Source organism: Alternaria ventricosa (genome assembly GCF_023758065.1).
Source record: "Alternaria ventricosa strain BMP 2768 chromosome Unknown scaffold_15, whole genome shotgun sequence".
In the NCBI taxonomy this organism is placed as follows: Eukaryota; Fungi; Ascomycota; class Dothideomycetes; order Pleosporales; family Pleosporaceae; genus Alternaria; species Alternaria ventricosa.
Genome location: NW_026055695.1, coordinates 328,126 through 342,463, shown reverse-complemented (window position 1 = coordinate 342,463; position 14,338 = coordinate 328,126). Strand labels below are relative to the sequence as shown.

The 14,338-nt window shown below is 52.5% G+C and overlaps 6 protein-coding genes across 6 annotated transcripts; 3 read left to right on the top strand and 3 right to left on the bottom strand.

Moving 5' to 3' along the window:
• Positions 1-1,700: 1,700 nt before the first annotated feature.
• J4E93_008038 (uncharacterized protein) lies at positions 1,701-2,036 on the bottom strand (the record flags this gene model as incomplete). The annotated part of the gene is made up of 2 exons (XM_049345941.1): positions 1,701-1,709; positions 1,740-2,036. 2 exons carry the CDS (start codon positions 2,034-2,036, stop codon positions 1,701-1,703), a joined length of 306 nt encoding a protein of 101 aa, XP_049196874.1.
• A 974-nt stretch (positions 2,037-3,010) lies between these two features.
• J4E93_008037 (uncharacterized protein) lies at positions 3,011-3,810 on the top strand (the record flags this gene model as incomplete). The annotated part of the gene is made up of 2 exons (XM_049345940.1): positions 3,011-3,054; positions 3,111-3,810. 2 exons carry the CDS (start codon positions 3,011-3,013, stop codon positions 3,808-3,810), a joined length of 744 nt encoding a protein of 247 aa, XP_049196873.1.
• A 495-nt stretch (positions 3,811-4,305) lies between these two features.
• Positions 4,306-5,514, bottom strand: J4E93_008036 (uncharacterized protein; the record flags this gene model as incomplete). Its single annotated transcript, XM_049345939.1, has 1 exon — positions 4,306-5,514. The coding sequence occupies one exon, from the start codon at positions 5,512-5,514 to the stop codon at positions 4,306-4,308; it is 1,209 nt and encodes a 402-aa protein (XP_049196872.1).
• Positions 5,515-6,180: 666 nt separating this feature from the next.
• Positions 6,181-9,205, top strand: J4E93_008035 (uncharacterized protein; the record flags this gene model as incomplete). The annotated part of the gene is made up of 2 exons (XM_049345938.1): positions 6,181-6,466; positions 6,516-9,205. 2 exons carry the CDS (start codon positions 6,181-6,183, stop codon positions 9,203-9,205), a joined length of 2,976 nt encoding a protein of 991 aa, XP_049196871.1.
• A 186-nt stretch (positions 9,206-9,391) lies between these two features.
• On the top strand, positions 9,392-10,711 carry J4E93_008034 (uncharacterized protein; the record flags this gene model as incomplete). Its single annotated transcript, XM_049345937.1, has 2 exons — positions 9,392-9,653; positions 9,867-10,711. 2 exons carry the CDS (start codon positions 9,392-9,394, stop codon positions 10,709-10,711), a joined length of 1,107 nt encoding a protein of 368 aa, XP_049196870.1.
• A 255-nt stretch (positions 10,712-10,966) lies between these two features.
• J4E93_008033 (uncharacterized protein) lies at positions 10,967-13,309 on the bottom strand (the record flags this gene model as incomplete). The annotated part of the gene is made up of 5 exons (XM_049345936.1): positions 10,967-11,896; positions 11,959-12,008; positions 12,061-12,431; positions 12,522-12,937; positions 12,989-13,309. The coding sequence occupies 5 exons, from the start codon at positions 13,307-13,309 to the stop codon at positions 10,967-10,969; spliced, it is 2,088 nt and encodes a 695-aa protein (XP_049196869.1).
• Positions 13,310-14,338: the final 1,029 nt, after the last annotated feature.

Below are 14,338 nucleotides of genomic sequence, written 5' to 3'. Positions count from 1 at the left end.
ATTTTTCAGGGAACAAACGCTACCTTCCACCAAGATCATCACACCTTGTCCGCCGCATCTGGTCACGCTACCTCCATGTCCATCTGCATGGCAGTGGGGACGTGGAACCATTCCTACTACGCGAATACACAAGCAGCGAGGACCAGATGGGATACCATGTGATTGGTGCTGGGCGAGTCTGCTGCAATATAATTTTGCGAGAAGGTCCGATGTTGTGCTACTGTGCCACATTCGCGCATGACTTCACAGCCCCGCCATCGCGAAGTACGTCATTTGCTTCGACATCCTCCCTCTTTTCTATCATCTACGATACTGTCAAACGAGACCTTTCTTCTTCGGATTGTTAAGAGTTTTGGGTCGCGAATCTGACTCGCAATCATGCATCTTTGCGATGTGTGTAGGGCCATGCAACCCATTCTTCATCGGATCTCGTCGGGCGCCCATATACCGCTTGAGTCTTACAGAACTCACCACGAGAGTTTCTTAGATCTTACGAGGGCAGCTAAAGCCGGCTGCTACATTTGCACTAAGTTGTGGCGCACTGTCAAAGCAACTTTTCGCTCAGTGAGGCGTCATTTTATCCATCCGGCGACTTTCTGCATCGCCCTCACCAGCGAATCTGGAATGGGTGACTTGATGCAGACCACGACACTAAGATTCTATCGAGAGGGGCAAGAAGAGGATGACCAGGCTAGGGTGCCACTCGACGTCTTCCACTGTATCCCATACGCCCAGAGTACGTATCTGCTGTGAACAGCGAATCCGTGCTAACTGCAACAGACATATTGAGAGAACCATTTCGCACCATCCCTTCTTACTCGGGCTCTCCAAAGATTCTGAAGTTGGCAAGGCAGTGGTTCAAGCATTGCGTCGACTTTCACAAAGGCTGTCGCGATAGTGGAGATACTACGTGGTATCCGACAAGGCTTTTAGAGGTAATGCCGGACACCTCCAGCCCGAGGTTGATTATTACGGCACAACACAACCTACGAGATAGTTATGCAACCTTGAGCCACTGCTGGGGATCTAAACCGGTACATCGCCGGACTTTGGGACAGCCATCTACCGGAAACACTCTTGTGGAAGATCAGTGAGAAAGAGATAGCTCCGCGTCCAAAACCCTATCGCGCTCCGACTTGGTCATGGGCTTCCATCAATGGTACAGTCGTTTGGGAAGATCGTATCTGGACCGATGAGTATACGTGCGAGACCACCATATTGAGTGTTGATGTACAGTATGCGTGGGATGACTGGGGACAAGTCATTAGCGGAGAGATTGTAGCCAACGGACCGCTGCGTAGGCTGCGATACGAAGATTTCAGAATCGGGTTCATCCGGCTTGGGCCTGATAAGGGTGAGGATACTCAGTATAGTGTTATGCTCCACGATGCTGAGTCCAGATGGGGACCAACTGAGCCGTGGGACGAATACTTGTACGGGCTTCTGATTGTCCGCTTCAAGAATCTCTCTCTTCGGCGCTGTTGCATGATGGTCTTGAACCCGATACCAGACTCGAATAATGCGTTCGAACGGGTGGGTATCGGTTATCCAATGTTTGGCGCAGAAGTGAAGGAATGGTTCGATGGATGTCCATCCCAAACGGTTGTAATCAGATGAGTCGATAGTCCCTACTGTGAGATCACGTGATCAGCGCTCGCGACTACCAACCAGATCTCGCAGGACTTACCACTGCAATGCATCTAGTCGCCCTATCATACATCGCTGCAAAGTGACTCCACCATGTCTTTGATGTTCTTCCATTCCTTCTCGAGGACTGCGTCTTCTGTGATGAGCACGCGTTTTGCTTTCCAATTCTCCAAATGGTCGTTCAGTGCACATAGTTCTTCCAAAAGAATATCGCTCGACTCGCTCATAGGTGATTGATGTAGCTCAAATATGTTCTTGGCTGCTTTGATCGCGTCGCTGGTCTTCTCGAAGTTGTGAAACTGCTTGAGACTGGAAGCGAACAGTTCCCTGCTGCGTTGTATCTCTTGTTGTATCTTAGAGACAACAGCGATCTTCGATTCGGTCGGCATGATACGTAAGATCAAATCGGTTTGATGCGAGCTGAAGGGTTGCTGCTATGGAATTTCGTCTGATATCGTTTCGAATGGGGTAGCGTACGAAGAGGCGTGCGTGGTGATAACCAGAAGCCACTCCCCTCCACTCTTATACCAGACATATCCATCCAGTGATTCATACGTATAACAGTCACATACAGTGTTGTGACTGTGTGGTGGCCGCGTGGTGTTGACTCTTCGCCATGTTAGTCACATTTGACTCTTCACCGCACAGCCCACTATGTCTTTCATCCCATCTTTCACCAGATGGAAGGAAGTTGAAGAAGTTGAGAGGAGGTTTAGATAGTACTGTAGCATCATACAAGGTGGTTTGGGGGGCATGTATCGTGTGTATATCACTTGATATGGGGCAGTGTCAGACGACACTTTGGATTATCTGGAGAGGTTTTGGGGGTATATATGGTATGTATGTCACTCAAACATCGACTAGTATCAGATTATACATCTGAATAGCTCTATTTGTCTCCAAAGCATTTGTTCAAGAGGTATTTACGAGATGTATATCCCCTGAAATCGACCAGTGCGAGACGGCTATATCGACCTCTGCCACGACGGAATGAAGCACCTGACCGAACCCAGGAGGTAATTAAGCTTCCTCACAGCCTCGTAACAAGCTTCCAAAAACCCATGTGGCCATATAATCAGCCCATGAACTCACTCAACACCGCCACAACCTACTCGAAGTCCTACACGCTACCTCATCCCCTCTCGAAGATGCTTCGCACCACACGATGTATTCTCCAAAGCACTTCATAATTTGAGAGGCAATGAAAGAGACTGAGATACGCTAGGATTGTTTCTGGACTAGTGTTCGCTACACCCAGCTTCACTTCCGAAGTTCGACCAAGGCACGAGTAGTCTGCACCTACTCTTTCTCCCACATTACCTCTATCTCTACACCACCATAGTCACACAAATTCAACAGCGCTATGGCAGACAAATCGCAAGTACCTCCGGTCGCACCTGTATATGGGTAAGTAATCTGCGTATCGCAACTGGAGCTATCGCAGTCACTGACCCAATGGGTAGAGCTGCGGCCCAAGGCGAGATCGTCACCATCTTCATCGGTCCGGAGAAGAAGCGCTACAACATCCACAAGGACATCATCTGCCACCACTCCGAGTACTTTCGAGCCGCATTCAATGGCCGCTGGAAGGAGTCGGACGAGGGCGTAACACTTGAAGACGTCGAAGTCGACGTGTTTAACCTCTTCGTCCACTGGCTCTACGCGGAGGAGATACCGCCACACTGGGAGTCACTCTCCGAAATCGTAGAACCAGGTCTCAATCTCGATGACTCCGCTTGGGACGACTATTCTACTGCAATGCTTCTCCTGAAGGCCTCTGTCTTCGGTGATCGATTTCTCACACCGGCGTTCCATCGTCTTGCACACAACACATTTGTTAACAGATTTGTTGTGGCACCTGGCGACCACAGCAGCATGTCGTACTACATGGTCATCTGGATCTACGACAATTTGCTGACAAGTAGCCCGCTTGTCGACCTGGCGGTCGAACTGCAATGCATTGTATGGAATACGGAGAACGATGACAAGGAGGAAAAGCTGCTATGGCCGCAATTGCCTCATGCCTTCCTTCTAGCTGTCATGACCAGGTACAGTGAACTAAAGGAAGAAAAGTGCTCAGACATAGAGCTGAAGGCGTGCGACTATCATCTTCATGCTTCCGAAGAGGAGAAAAAGGCTTGCAAACAAAAGAAACAGAAGTGATGCGCGCGAAGAGAAGCAGAGGGATTGTCGCAGTTGGAAACAGGACCCGCAAAGATAGCCCTAGGGCGATCGGGGTGGAAACAGAAAAGGACGGGATGTGATGTGCTGTTTGGCCTCAATGTAGCAGGAGCGATCAGATGAACTGACCTCACATCTCACCGCACATAGCCTGGTCGCACCTTCCCGAATCAACACATCCAAACACATCATCGTGCATCACTTCGCAAAGAAAAAAAAAAGCTCCATTCGATACTAGGGTATAAGATGAAGAAGCCAAAATACCACAAACCCACCCACCCATTTAGCCTAACCCCAGACTAACGCCATCCCCGCATCATCCAAGAATCACCAGTACCAGTAACCGTATTCCTTACTGCCCTATTAATCCGAATATCGTGACACAGCCCACCCGCCAATCCTAACCCCGTCAACGCCAATGTTGGTATCTCGGTCATTGTAACTTTGTACTCGTGCGCCTGCTTCATTGGGACTGACTCAGGTCTGAGCGTTCGGTGTCGGCTTATCCTCGTGCTCTTCGACGATCGGGCTCGCTGGCGCCTCGTCCTCGTCGCTTGCTTCCCTCGCATCTTTCCACTCTGAGCTCTTCCGGCTGATGCGGGCGGGACCCATTGGGTTTTCGCGGGGGCTGGCGAGCGGGCTGGTGGGCGTGGCGCGCATGCTGCTGATACTATCAGTGCGGCCGTGGCCAAGGAGTCCGCTGCGCACGCTGAGTCCGTCGGCTTGCTTGGTCGCGTAGTAGCTGTTGCGCTCACTGGGCAGCACTGGGGCTGTGACACCAGATGCTGAGTAGACGCTCGCGCGCTCGGCGTTTACGAAGGCGCTGACGTTGCTTGGCCTGCTGGAGGGCGAGTATATGGCGTCGGGGTTCGCTGATAGTACGCTGAGGGGCAGCGATTCGCGACTGCCGCCGTAATGCGACGACGGGGCTAGTGCGCGCATCGAGGCATTGGTATCTACGGAGTTGCGGCGGCGGCGCTTCGACGAGGAGGCGAGTGTGAGGATGGACGCGTTGTCGGTGAGGATGTTGTTCGCGGTGGCGCCCTGATATGAGTTGGGCTGCTGCTGCTGCGGCTGCTGGGGCGCCAGATGCGGCGGTATAGCTGACGGCGGCGGGGAGGTGGGGAACTGGTGCGAGAAGTGCACGGGCGTGGTACTTGTGGTTGTCGCATTGTTCTGGGGTTGCGCCTGGCCGAGGTTGAGGATATTTGAGGGCGCGGTCGATTGTATGGTGGTCAGGGTGGTGGTGAGGGAGTGCTCTGAGCCATGCGGGGACGAGAAAGTGCTGCCGCCGTTGACAAAGTTGCTGCCGCCTGTCTCTGCCTTTGACCTAGACGAGTGTACTGTTTCGGGGACTGTGGCTACCGTGGGGGCTGTCGACTTGTTGCTCTTCTCAATCGCCTGTCGCTGTCCAGCCGCGGGCTCCTCCATGGACGCATAGCTGTCGTGCGATCGTAATGTGACCGGGGTCGTGACGGAAGAGTTGTCGGCGGGCGGTACGTTGGTGTTGATGTAGCCAGACTCAGGATAGGGGTTGTTCTTTGGGGCGCCTTTCTTGACGGTGTTGCCTTTCTTGCCTGGGGCGTCGGAGGATGAGGGCTTGAGGTTGGCCAGGCGCTTCATCCAACCCGCAAAGGGTCGCTTGCGCGCATGTCGGTCTTTGTATCGCGTTAGCATGGTGAGCATGATTTGGTGAGGGGAGAGTGGGCGTGGCGTAGGGAGGATATAATTTGGGTAGTTGTCTGAGACAATGGCTGTGCAAGACTAGTTCATCGTACCATGGGGTCTCGACGCAGCTTCGGCCGTAGCCATTATGCCGGCTGCCAAATATAGAGTGCCGGTGGTGAGTGAAGGAGGTCGTTGGGCTAGTTAGGCGCGGGATGCCACGTTTAGTCTGACGATCCCACGTCGAATCTACTGGAGTAATGGGGACGCGGCTGTCGGTAGCGCGGTGTGCGTCGTGAAAGCCAGCGCAGGCGGTCGGGCGCGATTATCGAATGGCGAGACAGCAAGTCGTATCGCTGCTATCACTAATCCGAGGCGATTGAGGCAGTCTAGGTTACGCGGTTGGGGCCGGGAGGTTGCGCTGATGGGGAAAGAGCGAGGAGCTGCTGGTCGCTCCTGCTCATATCTCCGGCTGGACCCTGACCCTTTTCCCCAGCGCACCTGCCGCCCGCCGCGCTAAGCCGCCATGTTCCCTTCACGACACACGATTGCGTATGTTCTGTAGATCTCCATGTTATCGCCCACCCAAACTCAACACTGATCACGGCGCGACCCCTTAACATGATCGAACACGGGTCATCAAACAACGAGGGCTGAGGGGGCGCCCGCCAGACCTATCACTACGTCATGACCCGAAACACGTCCATTGGCGCCAAACATACTATCCCCAATGCTCCCACGCGAACTATACTGCCCCTGCCCGCCGAGGTGATCGCCCAAATCAAGTCGTCGACGGCAATTGTCTCGCTTACGGGAGTTGTGCTGGAGCTCCTGAAGAATTCTTTGGATGCGAAAGCGACCAAGGTAGAAGCCGCGATTGACTTCGCGCGCGGCGGATGCTCGGTCGAAGATGACGGTCTCGGCGTATCTCCCCTCGAGTTTCGCGAAGAAGGAGGCCTGGGCAAGCTCTACTGTATGTGTACGCACCGGAAGCCATCTAGATAGATAATTGACGGCGACAGGCACGTCCAAGTACCATGCGACCGAATCTCTCCTCGGCCGCAATGGCACCTTCCTCGCGTCGCTCGCTGCTATGTCACTCCTGACCATCTCCTCGCACCACTACCAACACCGCTCACATAACGTGATAACGTTCCACCAATCCAAGGCCGTGGAAAGGCAACTTCCGGCGTCGGCGCATCACGAGATATCAGGCAGGCATGGCACCCGCGTCACCGTGCGGAACTTGTTCGGCAATATGCCCGTGCGCGTGAAGCAACGGTCGATAATTTCAGAGCAAAGAGCCGAACACGACAGACTCTGGGATGGGTTGAAGAAGGACGTAACGGGTCTCTTGCTCAGTTGGCAGCGTCCGGTCGCTATTCGAATACGGGACGGTGACAACAGGGTGGTGCTCAGTCTCAGCGTATCCGGCGTGGAAGCAGCCACAAAGAGAAAAGAAAGTGAAATTGCGAAGCCACGATCGGCACAGCTCTCATCACTCCTCAACGTATTGACCCAGGCCAACTACATCACCGTCGATGAGTGGGCGTCGTGGGTACCAGCGTCGGCTTCCACACCCGCCATTTCGATTAAGGGCGCTATATCACTAACTCCAGCACCCAGCAAGCATGTTCAGTTCATCTCGCTGGGCATACGACCGCTTTCAGCGGAGGCCGGCCACAATGAACTGTTCGATGCAGTCAATCGCCTCTTCGCATTGTCCAGCTTTGGTACTATCGAGGAAGATGCCGACATCGATGAGCAAGAGAAAATTCGACGGCAGACAGATAAGCGCTTCAAGCAGGATGGCTATACAAACAGACAGCTCAAAGCACGCAAAGACGTCGACAGATATCCTATGTTCCACCTTCGCATCTCGTTGAAGGAGGCTCGCAGGAGAAGCGTTTCCGAAGATCAGTTCATCGGAGATGAAGCGAACCTACAGAACGTGATGGGTGTCCTGGATGCAATGGTAACTCAATGGTTGTCGGTCCATCACTTTAGACCCCGACATCCTCGTAAAAAGCGCGAACGGCCTGGTACTGCTTCTAGCGCTGCTGAGGACGCTGCTGTCAACACGCCATTCACGGAAAGCCCCACAACCAACATGGCTTTCCGAGGACACGATACAAGACTGCGCTCGGCAACACCGAAGCAAAGCTCAACTCCGTCACAGTCTCTCAAGAGAAAACGTCCAGAAAAGATATCGTCACGCGAGTTGGTTGACAGGTCGCGCTCCGGCGCTTTTGCAGAGTGGTCACGCATCAAGAGTGGAAAGCCCGAGTTCTTCAGCAGCACTCTGAACGTGCCGAAATCCAAGGCCGCATTCGATACTTCAAATGGCGCAAACACCGAGGCTTTCGCACATTTCGAGGTAGCGCCACTAGCTCAAGGTGCTCTGAGCGGACAAGAACAGCGCAACGATGTAGCGCCGCCTGCACAGAGCCTGGAAACCGATGACAAGGAGAACGACGATACCATGTTGTGGACGGATCCGACGACTAAGAAGACACATCTACTAAACGCTAGAACGGGCTGCGTGGTCCCTGACGCTCGCACGCGACCAAGCACCGACTCAGCTATACTCTCGAATTCGATATCCCAGAACACATCGAATAGGTCAATGCGATTACCGACACGGGCTGCGACGGCTGTGGCCGGCAAGACACCCTGGCTTGATGATGTCCTAGACACGTGGGAGAACCCAGTCTTCAAGACGAGCGAGAGGCGTATACAACAAGCTGTATTGCACGCAGATGAGGCTGACCACGGACACCATCATTCCAGACATGGCTGTTCTCGCATCGATATCGACAAAGCTTTCAACCAGACTTCCACGGGTGGCTCCAGCAGATTGTCGAGAGAAGGGTTGCAAAATGCCCAAGTCATTGCGCAGGTCGACAAGAAGTTTATCTTGGTCAAGATGCAAGATTCAACACGGGTGGAAGATGCGCGCGCGGGACTTCTTGTACTAATCGACCAGCATGCAGCAGATGAGCGCGTGCAGGTTGAGTCACTACTAAGCCAGCTTTGCAGTCCGCTTCAAGGTGAAGAAGGGTATCGGTCAAAGCTCGGCCATCAGGCCCAGGTAGCCTCCGTCGTTCTGGATAAGCCAACACAATTCGCAATCTCGCCGCAGGAACGAACACATTTCACAACGCATGCTGCGCGCTTCGCAGCATGGGGCATTCTCTTTGACATTCTCCAGACAACAGCGTCTGGATCTTTCCCCAGCACTGCCGACAAGGAGAAACATGTTTTATCCGTCACAGCTCTACCCACCGGTATCTCCGAACGATGCAAGGCCGACCCCAAAGTCTTGATCTCCTTCCTCCGCTCGACAGTCTGGAAGTATGCCGAAGATCCACATCTCCCTCCTCTACCCACACCATCTAGTTCTTCATTGAACGACCCCGCAGATTGGGTCAGACGTCTAGCCACCTGTCCACCAGGCCTCGTCGATCTCATCAACTCGCGCGCATGTCGCTCCGCTATCATGTTCAACGATGAGCTCAGCATCGACGATTGTAAGGCTTTGGTGAAGAATCTAGCGGGATGTGTCTTTCCGTTTATGTGCGCGCATGGCCGGCCTAGTATGGTGCCGCTTGTCGATCTTGGAGGATTGGGTGAAGGAGCTGGCTTGGGAGGGCGTGATGAGGCAGCGGAAGAGGTTGGATTCGTAGATGCTTGGAGGAGGTGGAAGAAATGAACGTCAATACAAATCTTTCTCTCGAGGACTGACAATCTATACTGAGTCATACTCGATGAGCGCGGATACCATACCTCCCGATGTCGCACGAAGCGCAGTTCACGACCGTGCTGCAGCCAAATGTATTGACTCAGGCGTACTGACTGTCTAACAAGATGGGAGTCTGAAAGCGCGGAGTGAACAGTCATGGCGAAGTATAAATTCTACTTGCTGTTGACGGTCGCCTGCGGACTGATACAGAGCAGTTCGGTTTGCAGCTACAAAATTTCCGACAACTATCGCAAGCGCCTCATCGCATCTGCGACAGGCATGCCGGAGACACAGGTCGGGAAGGCACGGGCCGAAGAGACAGACGACGACTACCTCGAAGATCGACCTCTCTACCCGGAGAGAGCCATCGATTTCAACGTGCAGCTAATCGACTTGCTGACGCAGAATGCACCTAAATGTAGGATGATGTCGGTTGACGGTCAAACTTATTCGGTAACGAATCCTCTTTACAAATACAAGTTAAGGTAAGTGCATCAGACATCGTGACAATAACCGTAGCAAGAAAGATTGTACGTTGGCTAACCCGCTTGGTTGCATAGCCCAAGTCAGTGGCGAGAGAGAGTTCGCTTCTTCTCGCATCTCGAATTCCCCTCTCGATGTCTCACGGCAGATGGCGAATTCGATATTCCAGAGGACTTGGAGCCTTATGGGGAATGGCTACGCTTCGGCATCAACATGTACATACCTATCGACTCTGGTCGGTCCCCTGACACGATCCAAACGACCGCGATAAGCTTGTTAAATCCAAATTCGCGCGATATGTGGGAGAAGAGTAATGTCCGTAAGGATTTCAACATATATTTGTTCAAGGCGTGGAGCCACAATCAACGATACAAGACAATCGAAAATGTCATCTGCTTCGGACTAGGACCTATCCACATCGAAAGCGATGAGGAATCACCAGACAACCTGCCTCGTACGGATCCCGGGCTGAACAGGTATCGCGTGTTCCTCGCTTTCGACATAACTCGCATGCTGAAAGTTAACTTCCAACTCAAAAGTATTCAACTGATATTTCACGACACAAAGGACGAGTGCCAATACCGGGAGTTGATACAAGAGCTCGCAGATAAACAGGAACAGAAAATCAGCTTCCTAGATACCTGCGAGGCGATACGCAAGGTGAACGGGAACACACTAGTACTGGCACACGGCATCCCTAGAGAGGGCTTGCCACTACGCTCCATCATTCTCGACAAAACAGAGAAGTACGGTGGCCCGGCTGGCATCTTGTGCGAAAAGATACCTGATATCAAGACTATTGAGGATGAGGCTACTACTGCGGCGAAAGAAATCGCGTCGACAGAAAAGACATCAAAAGAAAAGTTACGTGATCCTCCTACCAAGCGTATGGCGCATCAAAGGGAGAAGTACGGAATGAAGCCTATGTGCAGGATCGATAAATGGGAGGTGACTATGTACTTGAAGTCTCACGGATCAAGTAGACGGAAGTAGAGGCATGATGGCGTCTATCGCAATAAGCTTGGAGAGTGTGGTACGGACTAGCTTTCAATACATGGACTCTGCACAGCTGTCTTGATACGCTTCCACAATCGTGAACACCGCTACTGTCCATTGACCTTCTGAATATCAATGTATGGGGCATCACAAGCCACAAGCGACATTGGAGCCAGATACAGCAACATCAACCGTTCAGCCAATACCAGAATCGCCTATCCGCCTACCCCAAACACCCCCCTACAACCAACCTCATAGAGGCCCCCTCTCAGCCCAAGACCTTATGATGCCCTCATCACTCTCCTCGTACTCCCTATATTCTACCTCCCCATTCTTCTTCAGCAACGTATTTCCCTGCACGAACTTCGGCCTCTGCTCCGGCTTCGTCGCCACAACACTTCTCCACGTCTCGTACACACCCTCTACACTGGCCAAGTTTTCATAAAACGGTCGGCACGCCTCGACATTCGCTGTGCACCGCCAGATATGCAGGGCACACATCAAACGACCCAGCGCGGGTTTGCCGTCGGTTAGGATCTTGGTACTGTCGACGGTGACGTGCAGCTCGGATGTGTTAGGGTCGTGGTGGACGGTGAGAATTCCGTTGCCTTCGATGAGGAGATGTTTGAAGATGGCGAAGTAACCTTGGCTATGCGCTTGGGTCCACTTCTTGTCATCGGGGTTATAGTGTTCTAGGGATCGTAGAACTTCGACACCGAGGTGTAAATAGGAAAGATAGACCATGTCGTCAGCCGTTAGCGCACTAATCTCGTCGTACCCGAAGATTGCGAGTATCTCTATTTTGTCGATCAGGTACGCTGACATGAGTATAGCCCTACACTCTTCAACTGAATTGGCAATGTCTTCGAATACGCTCCAATATGTTTCGTTGGGGTGGTAGCAGGAGGCCACCGTTTGGCCCGTCAAAGGGTCGATCGGCGGGTTAGTGGCGTCAAAGTTGAAGATACCGGGGGCTGTTTCGCTCAGGAGTTTTCCGGTGCCGTGGCCGAGGAGTTCGTGGATAACTGTTGCGACGAAGCGGATGGTATGGAGGTTTTGGCGGTAGAGTTCGCGGTCTTGGGGTTGGAGGTAGAGGGATGCGCCGGAGGAGTTGCAATTCACGCTCATTCGGTTAGCAATGATCATGTTCTTTGAGCCGTGTGTTTCGCGGATGTCGTTGTACTGAGCAATTGAAGGTTAGTGACTAGAACATTGAGGTGTGGACGACAGTTAGGAGGACTTACGTTGGGCAGGTTTGATGCTTCCCAAACATACGGGCAGCACATTGTCAGAGCTGCATCATCAGCGTTAGCATGCGTTCATGTATGGAGAGCGCAGGCACTCACCATGCACAATAGCAAATTGGGGTATGACAACCACGTCCTTCTCGAATAAACCCTTGCCCTCGTTCTCCGCCGTCGCCCAAGGCAACAAGGTACAGAACTTCGCTGCACTAGCCACGAAGACTTCCATCTTCTTTGTTTCTTCTGGATCCGCGATACACACCACGCCCTCCCATTCCGCCCGTACGCCATGAGGATCGCGATAGGTTTCAACGAAGCCGAGAATGTGTTCGATTGATGGGGATTTGTCTTTGACCCAGATCTCCTGGCCTCGTCGATATTCTCGGAGATCTCCCGTGTTGAAGCTGTACATGTGGCAATCGAGTACGGCCTTCTGATTTTGATTCTGTGCGTACATACTGGCCCTCTGGAGGCTGTGAAATTTCGTTAGTCTTATTGCCAGGCTAGCAGATCTTGATGCTGTCATCGATGGTTGGAAGATAGCAGGGTAGAGATAGACCTACTGTGCGGAGATAGTAGAGATCTCGTCCTGATGATCCCCTTTCATGCGTCTAAATCTCGGGCCACCAAGTTGTGCAGCTGTAGTAAGCTTGCTGTTGCCAGTCTGAGTCGAGGTCTGGAGAATGTCAAAGACGGCGTTCCCCTTATGAATTGTCTTTCGCACTCGCGTATTCTCTGGCTCAACACCTTCTTCCTGCATATATAGCTGGACTTCCTTGATCTCTGTGCGCGTAATGCGGTCGCCCAGGTAGTAGCTCGACACAGCAGTATCGCTTGGATATCCTGTGTTCTGCGGAGTTACTGCAGTCATACCCTCAACTAAGTTCTCAGCAGCAGATCCTGTCATACCCACGCATCCCACGATCTTCTCCAGAGACTCTTTGCGAAGATCAGGCACAAACTTCTGACCTCCCTCACCCTACGTAGTCAGCACATAACCTTGTCTTCTCTCACAACTGCTGACACTTACATAGAAGTTCCCGAGATTGTACAGGAATAGCCCAGCATAGCTCAAAAAGGCCTTGACTTCATCGCCGGTTACCGCGCATACTTCCTCGAACTGGCTCCACTCGCCCTCGCATGCACGATAGGCCTCTATGATGAAGTTGAAGATGGCTTCGGATTCTAAAGAGGTCTGGCGCAGGATGATGCGTGCTCCTTTCCAGGCTGCTTGCGAGAGATAGTGAGCGTAGAGCTTGTCGCGAGGTGGGAGGCTGTCGAAGAGAGGCTTGATCGCCAGACGGTGGACTGGAGAGGCCTGGTCGGGCGCTCGAGCGCGATTGGAAGCCATTGCGGAATGGTATGATGAGGTCGTGAGTAAAATGCACGCAGATGTAGCGACATTGATACCGCGTCGCTGTGCGTTTGCATCGGCTGCACGTGATCCAAGCAAACGCAGCCATCGATGCATTGACCCTTGACATCAGGTTCGAGGCGGCATTCCGGGGTCGAGAGGGGATTCAGGTTCGCACCATGGTCTTTCGCGGCGCACAAGAATACGTGGAGCTTGGCTCAAGCTACGTTGGTGTACGGTGACTCTTTGTCCGACATTGGATGTTGGATGTTGGATATTGATCAATCAGTGCCATCTCCTCGGTTAGTGTTGGTCATGATTTGGCTTGTTTCCACCAGTCTTTTACTCGGTTCTGAAAGGAAATGACGCATTAGCAATGAGTCAAGCTCGCCCTCAAACTCGCAGCTGCACCGTGAACAAGGAATGGGAAGATGGTCGAAGCGATCGAGAACAACACATCGATACGGTACGGTATTGGCGGCGTTCGAGTTGCAACCAGAGACCTAGCGTAAGATGTTATAGAACCGTCACTAAGAAACTTTCGGTTGACGGAGTCCTCAGGTACATGTGCTCCGATCGTTGTCAGCAAGTCAGTAGCGATAATCTTCGATGGGTGGGTGCTCCATGTGGACGCGCATACGTTCGGCATCCGAACATCTTAGTACTAAGAGCGATGGCGATGTAGACGGAAGGGTGTATTGAATTCAATTCGTCTCTTTTGAGATATGATCATCCGAAAAGGCGGGCATCGCCGGATATGATGGAAGAGTGAGGCGTCGATGCCAGGGACGCCTGGAGTTTAGCGTGGAAGATTCGCGACGAGCTAGTCCTAGTTGGGTAAAGTCACGTGGTCAGCATCCATCATCAATCGCGTCGACGTCGCATTGCTCTCCACCTTCCACCTGCATGTACTCTGCTCCCCTTTGATGATGACGCAACTTTTCTATCGATGATCGCGATACGAAAGCCGCATCACAGAGGTGCCGTGCCACACGATCGCCAACCGCAGCTATGACTCCCTATTAG